This window comes from Pleurodeles waltl, chromosome 1_2 (assembly GCF_031143425.1).
Source record: "Pleurodeles waltl isolate 20211129_DDA chromosome 1_2, aPleWal1.hap1.20221129, whole genome shotgun sequence".
Taxonomy (NCBI): Eukaryota; Metazoa; Chordata; class Amphibia; order Caudata; family Salamandridae; genus Pleurodeles; species Pleurodeles waltl.
The window spans coordinates 965,956,429-965,978,981 of record NC_090437.1 but is presented as its reverse complement, the minus strand read 5'-3'; the positions used below and the strand labels follow the sequence as shown (position 1 = coordinate 965,978,981).

The following is a 22,553-nucleotide window of genomic DNA, read 5'->3' as shown; positions in this document are numbered from 1 at the left end:
TGTACCCACACTTTTTCATCGAAAAACCCAGCCACTCGCAGTTATTTTGGCCCCTGGATTTAAAGAACACTATTGCTTAATATACTTTCTTAAGCCCAGCCTCTTTTAGCGGAGACAAGAAGCACTGCACTAAGGTAAAGTCGTCAAAGCAGCCTGCATACGCACAATATATAATCGTGGTTGTACATTTCGCATCTTCTTTGAACCTATAAAGCATGAGGGTTGGGGCGGAAATGTCCCTCCCCTGCATAGTAAATGGGCGTGCACCCACTCCCCTGGGAGCTGAACACGATGTATCTGGATTCCTAGCGTTTTATTTGTGGCCCTGGCATGACGCACAGCTAGCGTGTGCACAGAACACTTGACTTGTCTCTGACTAGAAGAGGCCACCCCGAGTGCATGTTTAGCATGTTGGTGTGTGGGGTCTGTGTGGCACATGTATGTGAGCCCAAGTAATGGTAGCCAGTGGGATCCATTTTGGCTGTCCCTGTCGTAGCCTTGGGCAAAGTGTAGTTGAGGACTACTCCCAGCCAGTAGAAGTGCATAGTTCCCATTTTCTTGGCTGGGGGTAGAACACCTAGGCACTGAAGTAAGAGGAGTAGAGAAAGGGCTCCTTTAGATAGTGTATTTAGCCTTTTCTTTAACAAGGAGGTGCTGAATAATCTTCCTGAACACGGTCATTTGGTGGATGGGAAGAAAGGGACTGCAGACTCTGTTGTGAAACGTGGGGAAGTCTTCATGTGAGACCTGCCTTTTTCCTTTTCTTGTTTAATCCTTCGGTGTGTGTTGATGATAGGCAGGTGCAGAAACCTTACAACACTTTATGCCTCTGTTACAGATATTCTAGGACATCTGGAGAACAGCCTGTAAAAACAACTTGAAAAAAGAATCACCTCAAACCTGTTCAACAGTTTGAGACAAAAGATCTGCATCATATGTCTGCCAGTTATGTATAAAAGTGGGATCCCAACTAACTCGTTTTGTTCCGGTTCCAAGTCCTCTATGACCAAGAAGGCAGTGCTCCGCAAAGTAGTCAGAAGGCTGCTGTGCATCTAGGGCACGGGTCTGCCTGTCAGCCAGTTACAGAGGTGAGGACACATCACCTTAGTTCTGGACCACTTGCTGCAGTAGCTGTGTACCTGTCCTGATGTTCCCAGAAGCCTGCCTGTCTAGTGAGAGGGGGACTGAGCCTGCGTACACTGAAGGAGGAGGTACTGTACAGGAAGGAGCTAGGTCCAGCATGTCCACACTGGCAGTGGGCCATCCAGAAGCAGTAGACTCCTGGAGAGCGATCCAGGAGGACCTGGGTGTCATAGTCAGAGGGGCTCAACACTCTCACAACATATTGGTTGGAACTGCCACTCTATGAAAGCATAAGGAGGAGGAACAATTTGGGGCTGCAGTTGACGAATTCCTGATCAGCCCATGTGGCAATACATCTGCAAAATATGTGGAAGAGCTAATGCGGAGTGCATCTGCCAAATTTCAGATCCGTCTTTGTGGGAGTCCATTTGTTGAATTGGTGACTGGCCTGTGCAGAGTTGCATCTCCCTAAATCAGGACTGTTCCTTTGGGGCTGCATCTGCAGAATTCCCGAGTGGCCCATAGGGGCTGCATCTGCCAAATCTGTGACTGACCTGTGCAGGGCTACAACTACCAAAGTGTTGAATGCTGTCTGGGACGTCTCAACATTTAGTACTATTTCTATGTTTGTGCCTGTCCGAGTTTTTGGTTGTGAAAGTCTGGTTAACCTTCCTTCAGCTCCCTCTCGCAGTTATCTCCCTTTGTGAGCTTTTCCCTCTTTCTCTTCCTCCCATATGTGCCTTTTCCTCTAGTAAATGCCTGATGCAGAAAAATATGCGCCGGCCCTCACAAATAAGTGTCGTGCCCGCACCAGTAACTACCAGCTCAAATTAAGCACTGTTCTTAGCTGTGATCCATACTGTGAGATGCATCTGAACTACGATACTGTATTTCACTGGAAGTGAGGTGTGTCGCTTCATGGATAGTTGACCTTCTTTGAGACAGTTCTGCAATCTATGAATACAGAATGTTCATTCACATCATACAACAGAGCTGAAAGGGAAACGCTAGATCGTAGCATAGGGATAAATCTACCATTCTATAACTATCGGGCAACATCTGACATATTGGGGTGTTTTTCTCTATTGTATATATTCTTTCTTCCGTATTCACCTCACCTATGACACTTAGGACTCTGCAACATTGTTTGCACTATTTTCTATAGTTCATATGTTGAATGTCAATATTCCACATCTTGTGTATGAATATTTTGAATAATACAAGGAAGAAGCCAACTATACTAATATAAAAACTGCAAGATGCATTTGGTGCATGTAAGCCACCATCTCTCCACTCCGAAGCTCACTGATCGGTGCATATACTGACTGTTTTTTCAGTATCTCAATTCTAAATGATTATTAAATGACTACTGTGGGAGCACAGTCTTATGCATGATGCCAGATACAGAGTTCCCATTGGGAACACTAGCTTTTCCTTATGTCTTTATACTTATACCTTATATCACCAAGCCATTATTTCAATAGTCAAGTTTTATTATATCAAAAGAAAAGGCAATAGTACATTTTTATCTCTTAGAGGATTTCTTATAATTCAATAGGATTCCAACATAAGAATAGGGAGTGTATCTGCTTTAAACTTTTACAAAAATCATACCATCTCATATTTTACAATCAGGGAAACTATAAGAAAGAAATATGGAGGATAGTTGGTGGGAAGCGTTATAAAAAGAAACTAAAATAAAAGGACAACTGCATTGCATCTGCTTGATTCTTATGAGAAGTGTTTCTCTCACTTCTTGTCAGTGCTGTGTCTCATTGAACTTGTTTTAACCTTTACCACTATGGAGTGGTCTATCTTAAAAGCTGGAGAAGGTATCTCATACCTCTTTCGGCATAATGACCTGTTATAAGTGGAAGCTGTTAACTCGCTATGAGTTGTGCGTCTGTTCTGTGGTGTTGTAGTGATATTTGTATTTTGACCACTGACTTTGTGCTGCACCACTTTGCACTTGGCTTAGCTGCCCACCGTCACATTAGTGGTCACCAGTTACAGACTCCATTTTGCATTCAGCTTAGCCTTAGCTTCACTGCTACGATAGAGGTTCAAGTAGTTTTCCGTACAAACATGTTATGCAAAGTGTTTTCTATTTCTGCGTGTTCTGTTTCTCACCAAAGAGGTACAACATAGTATCACTGAAGAGCTCGGACATAATATGGAGGAGTTAGTCAGTCAACACAATAAGGATGATGTTTATGGTACAGCAGGGAATGGTTTGACTTTGGGAGGGACGCCTTGGGATTTTGGCCAATTCCCAACGTGTTTCTTTCAAAGCTTACCTAAACTAGCCAGTATTTTTGAATACTTCTTAATGGGAGGGGCTTTTCCAGAAAGCTCCTTCCTCATTTGTTTAAAATATATAAGAGACCCAGATCGACAGTTAGGGATTCAGAGACCTCAATCAGGATTCAGACATCGGATGCCTGATGTAGATTTCCTGTGAGGGCGGAGATCTCTCTTTCTCGCAGTCGAACGGGGTCATCAGCTTGCTGGCAGGAGAAAGCTGAAGCACCTGACAGGCTCTACGGTGATGCATTTTTATTAATTATCTGCTTTGCATTGTGTATGAATATAAATACATATATCAATATCAGTGTTTGTATTCTTGCATATATATATATTTGCTGTTTATAGATTGAAGTTTCTTTATACATGGTCTTACTTCATTGTTGAACATTTTAAAAGTACACTTTTTGCTATTCAAGCCTTTCTTCACGAACTTTGCGAAAAGCTATAATAAATGTCTTCTTCAGACTAAGAAGTGTATTCCAGAGAATCCTTTCGACTCCTTTCTGTGTGTATATTTTGGCTCAGTCAAAAGTAAAGCAAAACAGGCGTACATGCTTTTTTGGGACTCAACATGTATATTTTGTTTTATGGGTCAATAATCTCCTTCAAGAATGCTCTTCATATGTCTATGAACTTGTCTTTTTGGCCACTCAATCTAAATATCACTTATTCGAATTCTGCAACTTCATATATTCCTCATATCCAGGTCTCTACAGTAGGTGATCTGACCATCATGAAAAGTAGTAGTATGCAGATTGTAGCTGTCACTAAGGCTGTTGTGACCCATCTTCCTCTATGCTCTGTAATTTCTTGGTAGTCTGTCACATAATGTAAGAACCTGGCTTCTATCCCCTTCCAACCTCATTTAAAAGTTCATGCACAAGGGAGAGAAAGTTATTTTTGCTGTTGGACTCTGGACACTGAAACTGCTATGGCGGCAGCAGATATGGGCAACTGGAATAAGCCGACTGATGCCATTAAGGACTGAGGACTCAGCTGAACCCAGGACCAGCGGGTCTCTCCAAAGTCCAGGGATGCTGCCCCCCTTAAACCTCCTGAGGACCAGTTTGGGGAAAATCTGGACTTCTGCGCCTAAGCAAGAGGAAAGGAGAAGCAAAGACACAGTAAAGCTGGTGCCAGGAGCCAGAAAAATCAGCTCCCTGCAAATTATGTCGCTTTTGAGGCCAGGAGACCTGCTGGAACTACTATTGGTGGCTACAGCTTGTCACCAGGAGCCAAATGAGCCCAGGATCGTCCAAATCGGCCCAAAAGGGCCAGAGTTAAGGCCATTTTAGGATGGTGACCTTTGACCCCCAGCGATGATTGTAGTGCATGGGGCTGCACCACATCTCCCATAAATTACTGGTGGAATAGATCAGAGCCCAGGGGAAGGTGCCAGTATGGGTTATCCATTTTCTGGAGAAGAGGGCATGGGCGTGCTCGTGTGCCCCACCATCCTTCCACCCCAGGGACCCCGTTGGGGACTCTCCCATCTCGGTACAGAAGAGAAAAAGAGCTGCACTGAGGTTAGGAGGCCCCTAACATACTGCCCATGCCGCGAGGACGGTAGGCCAGGGGGGATAAGAATACTCACTTTCTTCCCGCACCAGCAGGACCACACTGACAGTGGGAGAGAGGGAAAGAAGATACCAGCTCCTGCGCGCTCAAAGGCAGTGAGGTAGGGACATGGGGGCATTGGTAGTCCCCACTGCAGCCCCTGATGTGGGACTTGCCATAGGGTTGTACTGGGTGGGACCAAGCACTCCGCACCACCCCCCACATGAAAAGAAAGAAAACAAAGAGAAGCCACACTACAACGAAAGAATGAGGCAAAAGCTGTCACATTAAGATTCACTGCTCCTTGAGAGAGCATCCCATAATGCCCTATGGGACTTTCTAATCTGCCTGTACTTCTCCTTCTTGTGGTCACCACAAAACGGGCAGGGGCACCACCAACAATGTTGTGGGAGGCAGCAAAAATAACTTATCCCATCCCCCCAGCCCCCAAGTCATTTTGAAAACTGTCCCTACGCTTGCAGAGTACAGAAGATTATGACCCCCTCCAGGTTTTCAAACATTATTTAAAGCACTCCCAAGACTGGGGCACATGCTCTACAGCTGTGAGTGCAGCACCCTGTAAGGGCTGGTTCTGTGGCTGCATGTTCTTGGGCCTAAATGTGTATAAAAAGACATGGCAATTGTATGTTTATTTTCAATGCTTTGTTAACCATTTGCATGGACAATGCTTGTGAACAATATTGCAATGCTTATTGACAGTTATTTCCTTTACCCATGGTTATCTCTGATTACATGAAATGATGGTGGTTTTAACACATGGGCTATTTTTCTTTTAATGTGGTGAGCCTTGATAAAGCCAAGATGCTTGTTTTATTTTAGGTTATACCCTCTATATTGCGATGTGCTGTCTGGTATAGGTGGGAGTTACTGCGATTTTGGAGGTCCTGACCCTTTAGGGATCATGTGTGATTTCATAATGTGATCAAGGTATTTCCATCTGCCTTATGTGCATACTTGTAAATTAACTATTTACGAGTGTGTGTAATAAATGTATTTCCGTTTTCAAAGAAAGAGCACTGAGTGGACAATCATCTTAAGTGTTATGTTTGCATGCCAGAAAATGGTGATTACTAGCCTAAACCAGCCCCTCTGAGTAGGTCTACAATGGGCAATGTCACTGTTTAGGGCTGGGTACTCCTAGCACTGTGAATCTCTAATCAGGTCTACTGAGTTCATTTTGACGGGGGTTCAATGCAATCTGTGTAGTATCTTATTCACACAACTGAACTTCAGCTGGGCTTCCCATAGGTTTTTGTCGTGTTTCAATAGTGTGTTGTACCAGTCTTAGTCTAGGTAATCATGGATAAGTCCATCCATCCACCAGTACCACAATCCTTTTGTAATGGGGTCGGGAAATATGTATGAATGGTAACCATTTTCCATTGTCCTAAGATTGTTCTTTTGTAGGTGCCCCAAGTGATTAAGTATTGCCAAACTGGGCAGTCTGGCAAGTTTGTTAGGGACTATCCTAGACCTTTCCAGATGCAATGCCTGTTGTCGACAGTTCTAAAAGTGTCTCGGTAGGAGGCGGAATTCTGCTTGCGTTTCCACAAATGTTTTAAGTCTGTCTTTTAAGACAAGATTGTTTAATGTAGATAGTCCTATAATGTCGAATTCGGCCTGAAACTGTTCTTTGTCTCCCATAAAAATCACACCATTTAACCCTGAGTTTTGCCTTGTTAAGCAAATCGCCATCTACATGAAGCATCCCATAGGTTCCATTTCAAGCATAGGCTGCCAAGTAAATGATAGGATTCATTTTTTTCATCTGTCTCTGGTATATCTGATTCCCATGATCTCATTTTATCACAGCTCATAGAGGGGTTATGAGTGTTGCATGTATGTAAATATCTTAGTTGTGCAAGTTGGAAGGCTACCCAATATGCCTCTGCATGTGGTAGGCGAAGTCCACCGCATTCTGTGAATGCGTGCCACTTGGTCATTTTAGGTCTACGTTTTCTGCCATGCCACAAGAAGGCCTTCTCACAAATGAAATAAAATGTTTTGCAAATTAGGTGTAATTAGGAGAGGGAGCATGCAAAGATAGTTCAAGCAGGGCTTTATATGAAGCTTCATGATTTGCACTTTTTCCCCAGAAGGAGAGATTCCATTGGCACCAACGAGCTATTTCACCCTGTATCTCAAAAGGGGGTCTAAAGTATCTTGCACCATGTTCGGGGGTGATTGGTTTATACGAATCCCTAGATAATTAAGGTTTTCGGTAGCCCTACTGAATGAGGCAGTTCCGAGTGATCCTTTAGTGATCCTTTAGTTTCACCAGGGATTAAAGGGAGAGCCTCACATTTGTTCCAATTTATGAGCTAGCCAGAGAAAGTAGAAAATTCTGATATTACACCTTATAGGGAGGGTATTAATTGCCGCGAGTCACAGAGTGTACTAGTATACACCGGCGTAGAAGAGGACTTTGTGGTCCATTTGTATTTGTTAGACTTTCTCATCCTTGGCGTGGTCTCCCTTAACTTTTTGCCTCTGATTCCCAGGTTGTTGATGTGTGCTGGACTCTGTTTTGCTGTTTTTGTTACTCTGGGCACTTTACCACTGCCAGCCAGTGCTTAAGTGCAAGTGCCCCTATACCGAATGTGTATGTAATTGGTTCATCCATGATTGGCATATTTAATTTACTAGTAAGTCCCTAGTACAGTGCACTAGAGGTGCCCAGGGCCTGTAAATCAAACGCTACTAGTGGGCCTGCAGCACTGGTTGTGCCACCAACATAAGTAGCTCTGTAATCATGTCTCAGACCTGCCAATGCAGTGTCTGTGTGTACAGTTTTTAACTGTAAATTCAACTTGGCAAGTGTACCCACTTGCCAGGCCTAAACCTTCCCTTTTCTTACATGTAAGGCATCCCTAAGGTAAGCCCTAGGTAGCCCCAAGGGCAGGGTGCAGTGTATGGTTAAGGTAGGACATATAGTAAAGTGTTTTATATGTCCTGACAGTAAAATCTTGCTAAATTCGTTTTTCACTGTTGCAAGGCCTCTCCCTCTCATAGGTTAACATGGGGGCTACCTTTAAATATGATTAAAGTGTAGATTCCCTTTGGGAGCAGATAGATATGTGGGGTTTGGGGTCTCTGAGCTCACAATTTAAAAATACATCTTTTTAGTAACGTTGATTTTAAGATTGTGTGTTTGAAAATGCCTCTTTTAGAAAGTGGGCATTTTGTTGCTTAAACCATTTCTGTGGCTCTGCCTGTTTGTGGGTTCCTGGTCTGGGTAAGTTTCACAGTTGGGCTGGTTGCACCTCTCACTAAACAGTGACACAAAGGGAGCTGGGGTGGGTGTAGTCTGCATTACCTGATGAGCCACCTGTGCTAGGAGGGAGGGCAGGAGTGGTCACTCACACCTGAAAGGGCTGTGCCTGCCCTCACACAATGCAGTCTCCAACACCCTGGGATGTGTCTGAGGCCTGGCCTAGGCAAGGCAGGATTTCACAATCAATAGAGACTTTCTTTGAAGTAAGCCTACTTCAAAGGGCAAAATTAGTATAAGAAGGGCACCCAAAACCACAGACTTTAGAACACTTTTGGAAACCAAGAAGAACCTCTGCCCGGAGAAGAGCTGAAGAGCTGAGGAAGAAGAGCTGCCCTGCCTGTGACTGTGCTTTGTGGAGCTATCCTGCAGTTGCTGCTTCTGTCTGTGCTAGGGAACAAAGACTGGACTTTGTGTTTCCTTCCTTCTTGTGAAGATCTCCAAGGGCTTGCTTTAGAGCTTGCCTCCTGTTGTTTGAAGTCTCAGGGACAGCAAAGACTTCTCTCTGCCAGCACCTGGAGCCTCTGCTGAGACTCCTACTCTGCCAAGTGGTGCCCATCCAGTTCCTGGGACCCTGAAAGGAGAAGCTGGCAGCCCAAGAGTGAGAAATCCACACACCGACCGCCGTGCGGGGAAAAGATCGACGCAACTCCGATCTGCTGCTGAAAAATCAATGTGGCACCAGCTTTGCGGCTGAAAAATCGACGCTCGCCTGCAACGCGACCGGAAGTTCGACGCCCGCGGCTGGAGAAACGATGTGCAGCATCGCTGACGGAGACCAGTGAGATCGCAACCCACGCTGTGTGGTTTTCGGACCATCGTGCGCCTGAATTTCTGATGCAAACACTGCTGGGCGTGTAAAAACGATGCAAGGCCTGCTCGGACCCGAGAGTGCTGACCGGAGTGACGCATCGCTCTCCTGCGGAGAGAAAAAACTACACACGCCAACCCGACTGAAGGAGAAACGACGCACGGTCTCGCTCGTGAGTGAAAACAGTGCATCGCAAGCCCTTTTTGACGCACACTCACCCGTGCGGGGTTATTTTTGATGCACCCAAGGTACATTTTCACGCTAACAGTGTTAGCGTTGTGTTTAAAACTCCATGAAGACTCTTTTTGCATTTTTAGTGATAACTTAACTTGTGCATTATGGACTTTTGTCATTTTTGGTCTTGTTTTGTTTAGATACATATTTTCTATTTTTCTAAACCTCTGTTGTGTCATTTTGTAGTGTTTTCATTAAGTGCTGTGTGTTGGTACAAATACTTTACACCAAGCACTCTTAAATTAAGCCTACTGTTGTGCCAAGCTACCAAGGAAGTGAGCGGGGGTTAGCTGAGGGTGATTCTCTTTTACCCTGACTATAGTGTGGGTCCTTGCTTGGACAGGGGGTAACCTGACTGCCAACCAAAGACCCCATTTCTAACAGTATTCTCTTAGTTAGGATATAATTTCTTATTGCTGTGATAATGGTTCTAAAATATTGATGAAGCTGAGCAGAGGGTAGGGTGCGGGCGCAACCCTGCCTGGTACACCTTCAATGGTGAGTGATGAGGACAGACAGACATTACATGACACTGTGGGGTTGGAGTAGAGCAGTTTCATTTTGGTGAGAAAGCACTCTCTTATTCCCATTTTCCACTGAGTACTTAAAACATATCCACTACTTCCAATACAAACTTACAACTTCCCTTTTCTAATCCACTTCCATTCTTCTATCTCTACTGAAAACACTACTAAATGCACGATGACTTGAACAAAAGGAAACAAAATTACCAATCTACACACTAACTCTAATCTTGGGTTCCAGAGTTGTGTGCTACTCGCCACAAAGCGCTTCAATGCTCTGCCAGGAAGCTCTCACTAAAGGTTCTTTCCCACCTTCGTAACAGGAAGCCTCCGCTATAGCATTCTGCAAAACAGTCCTCTTTCAGTCTGTACTGCAACCAATTTTCCGACTGAAATCAGGAGGTATTTTAAGTGTCTGCAGCCATCTTCAGAAGGCCCTTGCCTGTGTAATTCACAATAGGCCCACAAATGTTTATATTTGATTGACAAGGAAGCATATCTCGGAGTTGCTTGCTTGTAAAGGTGTAGCTTTCTCTTTTACCTGTACACTTATGGTGAGTTTGGTGGGTGCAGCACAAGCATTTCATCTAGTTGACAACCAATATCTATGGAGTGTGCTGCTCCACTTGAGGTTTCCTCAAACATACATTATGACGGCTGGTGTTAATAGAAGCAGTGGGCGTCGCCCTCCCGACCTGAGGAAGAAACCAAAAGATCAGAAGGAACACCAAGCAGCTAGCAATAAATCTGTGGGGGGGGGGGGGGGGGGTTTGTGGGAGGAGGTGTAGGATGGCCCAATCGCAAGCGTTGCCTGGGCGAGAAAACCCTCGACCTGCAGGCCTAGGGCAGCGATGACACACTGGTGGGCCTGGTGTATGTCACTGTCAGAAACAGATTTTTAGTTTGGGCGTTGTTTAGATGGTCCAGGGCAGGGATTCCAAGATCTCCATTGATCTAAATGGCCAGGGGCGTGGCAGGCCATTTGGGACAATGTAGGAGTGGGTGTGGCAGTGAACTAGGTCTCCTTCACGTTCTCCCAGCAACTCCTATTGATTATCTCTGGATAGGTGGCCTGGGCATGGGTAGGAGTCCAGTAACTTTCTTCCAGTTTAAGTTACTGAGTTCATGCTTGTGCCATATCAGTCCCGTCACCAGGCCTCCGGGAGAAAAAAAAAATCAGGTGAGCCTTATGTGTTCAACCTTCTACAGTAGTTTTGTATATTTATAATATAAAAATAGACCAATCGTGCCTCGTCCCATCGTGTCCATAATTGTCTGTTCACGGGGAAGGTTCAGAGAGGCCCCAGGTCCTCCGTCAGTCCCCTGCTCCCTATGTTGTGATGGTTACGGAGGTCTCGGTCCTACGCTGCCTAAAATCTTAAGCTTACTGCAGCCTCGATAAAGTGCTTCAAGAAATAATGAGCTCCAGTCATAAAGGCTCATCTGAGCAGCAGTGAGAGAGCCAAACACCGCGTGCAACCACAGCGTGCAGAAGCTGGCCGTTTCATGAAATAAACGCGTTAAGAAAGTCTTCCCAATTGTGGTTCATTTTTCTGAATCAGCAGGGTGCTTTTATTCCAGCACTTAATGATGTTGGACATGCACCCACCTAATATGCTGGAATCTGCTGCCTCGCGAAGCAGTTAAAACTCGGAAGCAAATTGTCACTCAGGAATTTAAAATAGAGTTTAAAACCACAGACTGAAACGTGTATTTGAGACACCCTAACAGCGGAGCGCCAGTGCATCCCTTTGAACTCTGCGCACACATCTTATATGTACTCCCTCTGCTGATGCACCCCCATACCCCCCATCTCAACAGACACACTTGCCATTGGGTAGTGCCCAGAGTGCAAAGCAAACTGCATTTCCTGCAGGCAATAATAATACGGAAAGCGCACTACACACCTATCTGTAATAGACCGTGCAGGTGCTAGTGTTTTTTCTACTAACATGGCCGTGCATTGAATGTGCGGGAATACACTCAATCCCGGCATGTGCATATGAGGCACGTGGCCATACATGCCGTACTGCATGAGGTGCGCAAGGCATGATCACTTCATTTTTACGTACAATGAGTGCATGAGAATCCATGCATGGGGTCTGCTGGGACTTGCTCCCTCTGCTTTCTCAGGCATAGACTACTTGGGTGATGCAGGGAACTCCATCCACTCCTACAGACATCCATGGTGTGGGGTTACAGGGACCCCAAAGCCCCCCCCCCCCCCCCTCTTTTGCAGGAACTGTGGCATTGCAAATAAAGGGACCTGCATCTTGTCCCTGCAGGAGGCTGCCCCTGGTATGGGCCATCAGGGACCTGCACCATGCTCTTGAGGGGTTCCAGGCACGCAGTATGTACCAACCTGCACCCACTCCCTAGGAGGCGCGTGAGTATATGAACCTGCAGAGAGTATGTCTGGCTCGAGCTGCGGTCTCGGGCCCACGGGGCACGCATACTCTCTTTTAGGCGCACTGAGGACCTGCATGCAGCACTGTGCTGTAAGGGTGAGGCGCTTATGTGTCCAGGGCTTGTCCTTAGGTGCTGTGCTTGGACGGGGCGGCCTAGGTAGTGGATACCTCACTGGGCTGTATTTGTCTCATCCCCCGACCCCCATACACCCGTCAGCAGCTCCGCTGTGCCCGAATGAACGATTGAATAATCGTGTGTAATGGTGGAGCTCGTGGTCTGTGGGGAACAGCCGTCCTCCTCCTCCCAGTGAACACACGATTCCCAGTATTCCACGCGCTTACATCCACAGTACATTTCTACAGTTCTACTTTAGTATTGGGGTTATTCAGTCCTTAGCGAGCTTTCATGTTTGGCAGGTGAATTAAGTGGCATTAAGCATTTGCTCAGGATCAGACTGGGGGGCGAAAATCGATGTGAATATCATGATTGAAACTCCAGTCTCTTGGTTACACAGTGAATAGCTATTAAGAATATCGCTCAGCAAAGAATAACGTTAGGGTGTGGTAAGGCAGCGCCAACATGGCAAAAGGTGAAGTCTTCCTGGAGCTTGAGATGTCCTCTGTTTGAACCAAGCCGGTACAGTGCCTGTATAGGCAATGCTTCCTAAGCCCTCTTGTGAGCTCCTTCCTGAAGAAGTTTCTTTGAAGGAGAGGTGTGGGGATTCTTAAATTGGGCCTCTTTAACAAGGCATTCTTTGCACGGATATTCAGGGGCTCATATGAGGGGGAATACAGAAGTGGTCACATGAGAGGCTCCTGCAGGGTAGAAGGATGGAAGGGGCTTAGGGTGTCACACAAGTGGCTAAGGAAGCGGGCCTCACAGGGAACAGGGGGGGGCTAACAGAAGGGGCTTGTGAAGAGGGAGTGCGAGGTGAGGTGGGGGCTGGTTTGCACATTCCTACTCAGATGTTGGGATACTGTTTGCTTTCCCAGAGCGATTTAAGGAAACAGGAGAAAGCGTCACAGAGGGAAGGTGGTCAAACCCAATATGTGATCATCTGGTGAGGTGTCTTTTCTGGGGATGGTGGGGGTGTAGGGATGGTGAACATGTTAGTGAGTGTACACTCTTCTCACAGTAACAAACACTCTGCTCGGAAAGTTCAAAGTGGTGGTCTGTTTTTGTGTGGGCTGGTAGGGATAGGGTGTTATCTTGTCAGGCCAGAAGAAGAGGCGTAGCTTCAGTGGGGTGTTTGAGGTGTTACACCTCCCTCAAAATGTATTCTGTTGTAAATAGTTGAGTATAAGTGCTTTCAGTTGGGTGAGGTGAGGAGCCTGTCAGAATTCACCTGGGATTTGTACATACACCTAGACAAAAAAAAAACACACACACTCGCTCTCTCATCTGCTTTGAAGGTCTTAAAAATGTTGGTTAGAACTATTGTCTCTAACAATATGCGCTGCCCCTTATGCCCTTCTCATGTCCTGATTGCTTGCTGAGAAATCTGAGGATCACATAGCCCCAACATTACTAACCAAACTATGCCCCTGGTCAGAAGTGCTGGATTATTTAAAGAAAGGGCCTTGTTAACAGGACTCGTGGAGCTTTACGTATACCACCCTCCCAACCCACCCGTTTTTCTCCTCCAATCCTTTTGCAAAAATAAATTCTTGGCTTTCGTCCATCCTCTCGGTATAGGTATGTCTTAGGAGCAGTCAATGTGCCAATGGCCAGCAACTCCTTATCTGCCTTGGTTCTACTTAGGGGCATGCTGAACACCGTCACTTGGTTGGAAATGACTAAACAAGTACACCTACACTGTTGCTAGTTTGCATCTGCCATGCACAGTGTTACCACCTGTCTAGGCCTTGATGACTTGATTGTTGGTTTGATGTGCTTTGCTCAGGGTTCATTTTGCAAGCAGACCAGTTTTAGGGTTTGGGAAATGTTTTTACATGTTTATAATGTTTTCTTCACACTTGTGCCTTGAAAAACTATGTTTGGAACCACTGTATTCAACAATTTGTAGTAAATATGTGCTATAAAATCCACCATTTTAATATTTTTTTCAAAAAATCTCTTGCGGGGGAAGAACCCCTGTTTCTAATTCTGGCTGGCTCGCTTGCTCATTATAGTCAGCTAAAAGAATTCCGCCCCACCACTTTGAACATCTACCAGCCGCCACCGTATATGAGTAATGTAACAAGCCTACCATTGTTAACAGTCACAAGAGCAAGCACCTCTTACGTAAGAAAGGGACCAGGAAAACAGATCACCTCTCTACGCTCTAGTCTGCAAATATTATTGAGCCCGAGGTAAGAGTTTTGTTGTATTTCTATGTTTTTGTGACTCCCCTGGCATGCTCTACCTCTTACACTTTTGATCAACTTCTTTGACACCACATAGATGATGCAGATGTTTTACATCAAGTGTTGAATTGTGGACTCTAATAGCCTGAGTTCAGGAGTAGTACGACTTTATTGCTTCCTTGAAAGAATACACTTTAAACGATCGCAGGTATTCCCTTCTCAGAGCAGCAACATTAAAGGCATTTAACCTGGCAACCTTCTGAACATAGAGGCGCATAGACAGTAAATGCGGACTACATATGTCAAAATAATTAAGTATGTCTTTGCTTCCCTTCAGTTTTGTTCAAAATAAGACACAGCAATTAAAGCTATTTTAAAACACTCGTGCTACTTACATTTCAAATATTCTGGAGTCAGGGAGTCACTTTCAAGCATATGCGTAGATAGAATTTTATAAACTTCTGAATGTTCTCTTTCTGGTACAAAATTAAATATGCTTTGGTCCACGAGATCTGACTGAATGTAAGAAAAATACCAATAAATAAACACAGCAATCCAATCCTTGATTCAGAATTCGCAAGAGGGAAAAAGACTACTGGAATACAAATACATGAGAAAGTGATGTTATGTTACTACATTAAAGCCCGTTTGGTAATACAGATGTGACTTTCCTAATGGTTCCCATCTGTGAATCGAAGATCGGACTCAAATTCGGTTTGTAAGCTTGCGCTTTTAGTACACACGAAATTACACTAAATGCAACTGTGCTTTTGTTTATAAATAACTAGCGAGAGGCAAAATGAAGTTCCACACACAACCACCCAAAACAAAAACGTCACCTTACATGAATACATAAAGAGGTGAAGATTAACACAATTAAGGCTTATGATAGGCTCGAAGAGGTGCGGCTGGCAGGAAATTCTCCCCAATTTCCTACGTGATTATTATACCTTTCAGTTTTTTAAAAGTCAATGCATTCTCAAAGCTGCAGCAAAGGATAAAGCTCCACCAACTTATTGAGTAAGCACCCGACTGATTGCCTGTTACGACTGAATCCCTTGCAATAGGCTCACTAAGTTGCACTTTCCTATTGCACAATTTTGGAAACGTCTGGTGTTTTCCCTCCAGACTGTTCAGCAATTTTACATGCCGGCTGGCGGTGCTGTATGCTGTTTTTAAGTCTGGCTTTAAACAGACCTCTTGTCAATTTCTGAAAAAAAAGTGCAATACGCAGTCCATCCTTCAGCCTTTGTTTTCAATTGTTTTTCTCATTTTGCCACTGCCTGGAAGTACTGTCAAGTCAAGGGAAATTTGTGGATGGTTATATTGTGCTATTTGTATTCCCATTAGGTTTTGGCGATGGAGCATCCATTAATCCTATAGCAAGTGTGTGCTCTTTTATGTATTTACATTACCGACACAATATTGTAAGTGTAGACTTATGGGTTTTCTGTTTAGGAAGTGCGTGACTGGATTTACAGCTTTATTTGTTTTCAAAGTAAAGGCGGGCATACATAGAGACTTTCTTAAAGAGGCAACAAAAATACTACTAAGCAATATTTTTGTGTATGCCTTTTAAGTAAACCACTTACAACACAAACGTCATCCTTTGGAATCTTTTTTTATAAAACTCATTGTTGTGGGTACATCTGGACTTTGCTCATACAGTTTGTTCAGTAAAGAGGCCCTACTCTCAGCTTCCATGCTCCTGAAGCTCAAGATGTTGCTTCTTTATGATTTCTTTTCTGGGGAAGCTAGGGGCAAAGCACATAAAGTTGACCAACCGTTACCAAACACCTCTATTGACAAACGTCAGACCCACAGACTTGGCAACAAAATTTTTTGTTTTTTTGTTGACATCAGATGTCATGGGAACATGCAGTTTGTGCCCCCTTTCTGAATGATGGTGGCTTCTACCCACCAAACCCACGCTATGCAAGGACTGGCAATAGTCTTATAATACATGGGATTCTGGGATCCCTGGGTAAAGGGCAGTTACTAATTTCTTTATAATCAGCGACTTGTGATGTACCAATTTGTCGATTATAAAGAAAAGACGTCAGAACTCTACTATTATAAGGTTATTACCGTCAAGTTCCGATGACACAATGCCTGCTGCCAGAGCCAGCAGCTGAGGTGAAAGGAAGGTCAGGTCACAGAGCATAAATGAAGCAGCTGTTCAAATCAAGGAAAACAGAACACTGCTTTTCTTTCTTCAGGTGCCAGGCATTTTATTGGCTATTTGGAGCAGTTTGCGCTTAAGCCTTCATAACTTTTTGTTCATATAAGCTACACACGCCAAATTTCCGTCCTTTTTGCCCCAACAACATAGGGATTCTAGAGGTACTCTTTGTGGGTTCCCCTGGAGGAGACCAACAAATTAGCAATTAGCCAACATACATGGAATTTTTTTTTTTTTTTTTTAAAGTGGGAAAAAGTGGCTGCAGAAGAAAGCTTGTGTTTTTTTCTCTGACAGTGGCATCAACAAAGGGTTTGCGGTGATAAAATCACCATCTTCCCAGCTTTCTGGAACAGGTAGACTTGAATCAGAAAACCACATTTTCCAACACAATTATGGCATTTTACTGGGACATTTTACTATTTTTTTGTGCTTTTAGCCTCCTTCCAGTTAGTGACAGAAATGGTTGTGAAACCAATGCTAGATTCCGGACAGCTAACCATTTCTGAAAAGTAGAAAAAATTCTAAATTCAGCAAGGGGTCATTTGTGTAGATCCTACAAGGGTTTCCTACAGAAAATAACAGCTGAAATAAATAAAAAAAAAATGGAAATTAAGGTTAAAAAAATAAAACAGCCGTTTTTCTCCACGTTTTACTCTGTAACTTTTTCCTGCGATGTCAGAGTTTCAAAAGCATTTTACCGTTACGTCTGCTGGACTCTTCTGGTTGCAGGTATATATAGGGCTTGCAGGTTCATCAAGAACCCTAGGTACCCAAAGCCAGTAAATGAGCTGCACCTTTCAATGGGTTTTAATTACATACCGGGTATACAGCAATTCATTTGCTAGAATATAAAGAGTGAAAAATAGGTATTAAGGAAACCTTTGTATATCCAAAATGGGGACAGGATAAGGCGTTGAGAAGCAGTGGTTATTTGCACATCTCTGAATTCTGGGGCCCTCATACTAGCATGTGAATTACAGGGCATTTCTCAAATAGAAGTCTTTTTTACACACTGTCTTACATTTGAAAGGAAAAAATGTAGAGAAAGACAAGAGGCAATGGCACTTGTTCTGCTGTTCTGTGTTCCCCTAAGTCTCCCAATAAAAATGATACCTCACCTGTGTGGGTAGGCACAGTGCCCGTGACAGGAAACACAACATGGACACATCACATTTTTACAATGAAATCGGATGTGTTTTTTGCAAAGTGCCTAGCTGTGGATTTTGGCCTGTAGCTCAGCCGGCACCTAAGGAAACCTACCAAACCTGTGCATTTTTTAAAACTAGACACCTAGGAGAATCCAAGATGGGGTGGGGGGTCACCTGCGTTGTTGGTCTTGGGCTCAGCAGCTATCTAGGGAAACCTACCAAACCCAAACATTTCTGAAAACTACACACGAGGGAGTCCAGGGAGGTGTGACTTGTGTGGATCCGCCAGTGTATTCTTACCCAGAATCCTCAGCAAACCTCAAATTTAGCTAAAAAAATAAATAAATCACATTTTCCCCACAATTCTGTGTGGGATCACCGAACTGGGACAAATTTCCTACCACCCAACGTTCCCCTCAGTCTCCCGGTAAAAATGATAAGTCACTTGTGCAGGTGGGCCAAGTGCCTGTGACAAGGAAGAGCCAAAAACATGTCGAAAAGGATGGGGGAACCAAAGCGGGTCCAATAGGGCAGTTTGGGGAAAAAACATTTTTAGGTTGGCAAGTGGGGCAGAATGTTTATCGGTATAGATGTGACAATGCTCGGTGGTAGGAATTTTGTGGATTCCTGTAGATTCCAGAAGGTTCCATCATAAAAATGTGGGAAAAATGTGTGATTTCAAGCAAAGTTGAAGGTTTTCAGGGCATTGTGGGTAAGTAAAATGGTGAGGGGTGCATGTGAAGCCCACCAACCTGGACTCACCCAGATGTTTAGTTTTCAGATATGTCTAAGTCTCATAGATTTTTCTACATGGCAGTGTCCCAAATTCCAAAAAGTGCAGCCCTCACCATTCCAAGTGGGACGATTTTGAGAGTTAGAAAAGCTCTCATGGCCCAAATGTTAAAACAAAACCCAAAATAATCAAATGTCCTCTTGCTTGCTGTGGGATAAGATGTTTTAGTGTGCAAAGGGAGAGCTGAAAGGCTATTGCCCCCGTCATTTGGGGTGGGGGCATAACCATGTCCATACTGGTTGGTAGCCACAACCCCACTATTTTTTACATTTGTTTAATTCCCTGGCATCTAGTAGGCTTTCTGCCCCCACCCCCCTGGAGTGGATCGGGGGTAACTGCCCCATCACTCCACCGGTGTGCAGAACAACTTTGCCCCCATTTATTTTGGGTGAGGGTATGGCCATACCTCCCACCCTCTTTTGTTTTAAAAAAATATCTTCCCTGGTCTCTGGTGGGCTTTCTGCCCCCCTTGGGGGCAGATGGGCTTTACAAAAATAGGCCCGGGGGACAGAAATGGCCAACAGTAATGTGCCCTCATAGGGCGCTACCCTTGCCCAAGGGACTGCCCCCCAAACAAAAAACAAAGACACACACAAATCTCTAGTGCCTAAGTGGTTTCTGCCCCCCTGGGGGCAGATGGGCCTAATAGAAATAGGCTGATCTGCCCCCAAGGGGGGCAGAAATGGCCTAAAATAAATTTGCCCCCCCAAGGGAGCGACCCTTGCCTAAGGGGTCACTACCCATCTGTAAAAAATAAAAAAATACCTGGTGTCTAGTGGTTTCTGCCCCTCGTTGGAGGCAGACACGGCCTAATTAAAATAGGCCGATCTGCCCCCAGGTGGGGCAGAAATGGCCTAAAATAAGTTTGTCCGCCAGGGGAGTGACCCTTGCCTAAGGGGGTCGCACCCCTTGCGTGAAACGGACATAAAAAAAAAAGATCCCTGGTGTCTAGTGGTTTCTGACCCCCTTGGGGGCAGATTGATCTAGGAAAAATAATAGGCCGATCTGCAGAAATGGCCAAAAAATAATTTGCCTCCAGGGGAGCGACCCTTGCCTAAGGGGTCGCTCCCCACATGTAAAAAAACAAAAAGAAAATGATCCCTGGTGCCTAGTGGGCATTTCTGCAGCCCGATCGCTTCATGATCGGGCTGCAGAAATGCTTACAGAGACATGAAAGGAAAGGCCTTTCCTTTCATGCCTGTGCCTGCCCCACCTCCCGCAAAGCATTTCTCTTCCGGATCAGATGGGAGGTGACCTCTGAAGAGGTCAGCGCACAATTGCGCACTGACAACATCAGATGTCACGGGGGGTCAGGGGTGGAAGGGGAAGTGATTCCCCTTCCATCCCTGACGGGGGGTGTGGGTGGGAGGGCCCACCATGGGAGCCCCCCCGTGGGCCGGATGCAGGATGAGCTGGTCTCGTCCTCGGCCCACGGAAGCAGAGGACGGGACCAGTTCGTACTGGGCACCCAGGGGGTTAACAGCTCACAGAGCCAAGCAGAAAGAATATGTTTAATTTTTGAACTCCTTAGATAGGCAAGAGCTATAATCTTTCTGCATCATTCTACACATTATGAGACATTGCAGCTTATTTTACACTGGCTAGAAATGAACTGTTTCTAATATCTGTTTGCAACAAGTAGCTAACAGTTTTTTGATGTGCCTAATTTTGCACTAGTGGTTTTATTTTTAATTATTCATGTTTGCAAACATGCTAGCTCTTTCATATGGAAGAGCTAGACAAATGTTTTAAGTGGTTTGTGGGAAAGGTGATGGTGTGACTATGTATTATATCGGATAAAGGACCCTCAGGCGTACACGATAAGGATATTGCAAGTCATTCTGGAGTTCCATAACTTTATAAAGGAACTCAAACTTCAGCCTCATATTTCTATATGGTGATTGAACTCCCCAGTGACTTGCAAAATCTTTATAATGTACAGCAGGTGGTACACTTCAGACTATGACTGAGTTTACAACTATTGAAATCATCTTTGATCCCAGCCAGGACTTAGTCCTAAGAGACCCGGGGCCAGATGTACAAAGGGTTTTGGCTTTTGCAAACCCTGTTTCGGTAAATCTGAGAGCCTGTGATTGCTACAACACTATTTTAAATGTACTACAACCAAATATCAATCTGGATTCTTAAATAGTTTTAGGAAACAGTAAGGAATTGTGTGTTTAGGATATCCCTTCCAAATATGGATATGTTAAGGTATGTATTAACGTTTCATGACCAAAATCTGGCCAATAAAAATTACTATTAACTCAAAGGAGGTGGTAATGTCCTTGGCAAAAGGTACCATTAGTGGATGGTGAAAACACATTTTTTAAGACTTGGCAGTGGTCTTAACATTTTAATTTTGTCATAGTTAAAGCAGCCAGTCTTCATTTTAGGAAAACGGGCTGCATTAAAGAAAACTGCACTATTTAAAAGCAATAACAGACATGGTAGTATGCTGACCCAAGCAGACCACCATGCCAGTGAATGTAGCAATTCATAGTGGGTCACAATTTGGGCCAATAATATTTATTAGGCAGGTCGGATTGCGACTCATTACGATTCTGTATTTTGTGAACTGAGCTATTGATATAAAGGTCAGGTCACAAAATAACAACCAATTTGGTAAATGTTTGTGTGCAAATTATGGCCACTTTTACCAAATGCATGGCATATATCTCTAGCCCCAGACCTTGGTTGGCACCGGTTGGATCAGTCACTCACATAGATGCCCCAACATGTATTTAGTCAGTGCTGGATCAATAGGCCATTGTCAGCTCGGACATGAAATGACACTTGGGAAACAATCCCTGGTGTCTAGTGGTTTCTGCCCCTCGTTGGGGGCAGACCGGCCTAATTAAAATAGGCCGATCTGCCCCCAGGTGGGGCAGAAATGACCTAAAATAAGTTTGTCCCCCAGGGGAGTGACCCTTGGCTAAGGGGGTCGCACCCCTTGCGTGAAACGGACATAAAGTAATTTATGGGCACTGTCCCCAATCAGACACCAGTGATCGGATACTGGGGTCATCTGGATATTACCACAATGATACCAAGACAGAACCAGTAATTTTTCTGGTGTGTGGTTGATCAGTATAGGGAAAGGTGCGGAAGACATTGTGACGCGAAGGGTTAATTAGCTTGAGCAGTGTAGATGAGCGTGATGCCTGCTGAAACCCCCGAACAACGTGGAAAAGTTAATGATATTATTATCAAGCTTGTTTGTGTAGGAGACTCCGTCTCAACCTTGAGAACGAGAGTACAGGGAGAAGATGGAATGAAAACAAAGGCTGGGGAAGGGCAGAGCATCCAAGAGACAAGTACTGATAACATAGCTAGAAAAAGCCAGAAAGAGATAGAATCCAAGCTTCAAGTTATTTAAGCACTGAAGTGCGGGTGAGGGATTTGAGGCTTGCAGATGGGGTTGTGAAAGCTGCCATGGCCCAGCCCTGCCTCCCTGTTTTGCTGTTCAGAGACCGTGACGCTTGAGGGGGAGAGAGGTCCAAGCAGGCGGTAGAGGGCTTCCCAACATTCCGTGGACTAAGTTAAGTTCCACACAGGGATGAAAGGCCTTTGTTTCTCTGCTCTATTATTATGATTGATTATTATGCTTGCACTGTGTTTATAATCTGAAGTATTCAGCTCATTTATATTTTGCTTTCTGAACATCGTAGTGTGAGCTTGCTGCAGTAATTGAAACATACATTTTGGTGTGTAGTAAATAAAAGCTTATCCGAAGAATTCAACTCATTTATATTTTGCTTCCTGAATATCGTAGTGTAATGCATTTTGGTATACAGTCAATCAAAGCTTATATCTGTCAATGAACTCTTTGCTTATATATATGCATAGATGCTGTGTACTCATATATAAATAGATGCTTTTCATTGCTATTCTTATTCTACTATTG

At 44.4% G+C, this 22,553-nt stretch overlaps 1 protein-coding gene across 19 annotated transcripts in view; it reads right to left on the bottom strand.

Moving 5' to 3' along the window:
- The window catches only part of CLOCK (clock circadian regulator), a 1,126,282-nt gene that overhangs the window by 530,475 nt on the left and 573,254 nt on the right, over nt 1-22,553 (bottom strand). For all 19 annotated transcript variants that reach the window (XM_069200997.1, XM_069201058.1, XM_069201081.1 and 16 more), the window contains one exon: nt 14,919-15,039. In XM_069200997.1, coding sequence (XP_069057098.1) covers nt 14,919-15,039 — 121 coding nt within the window. The remainder of the gene's footprint in view (nt 1-14,918; nt 15,040-22,553) is intronic.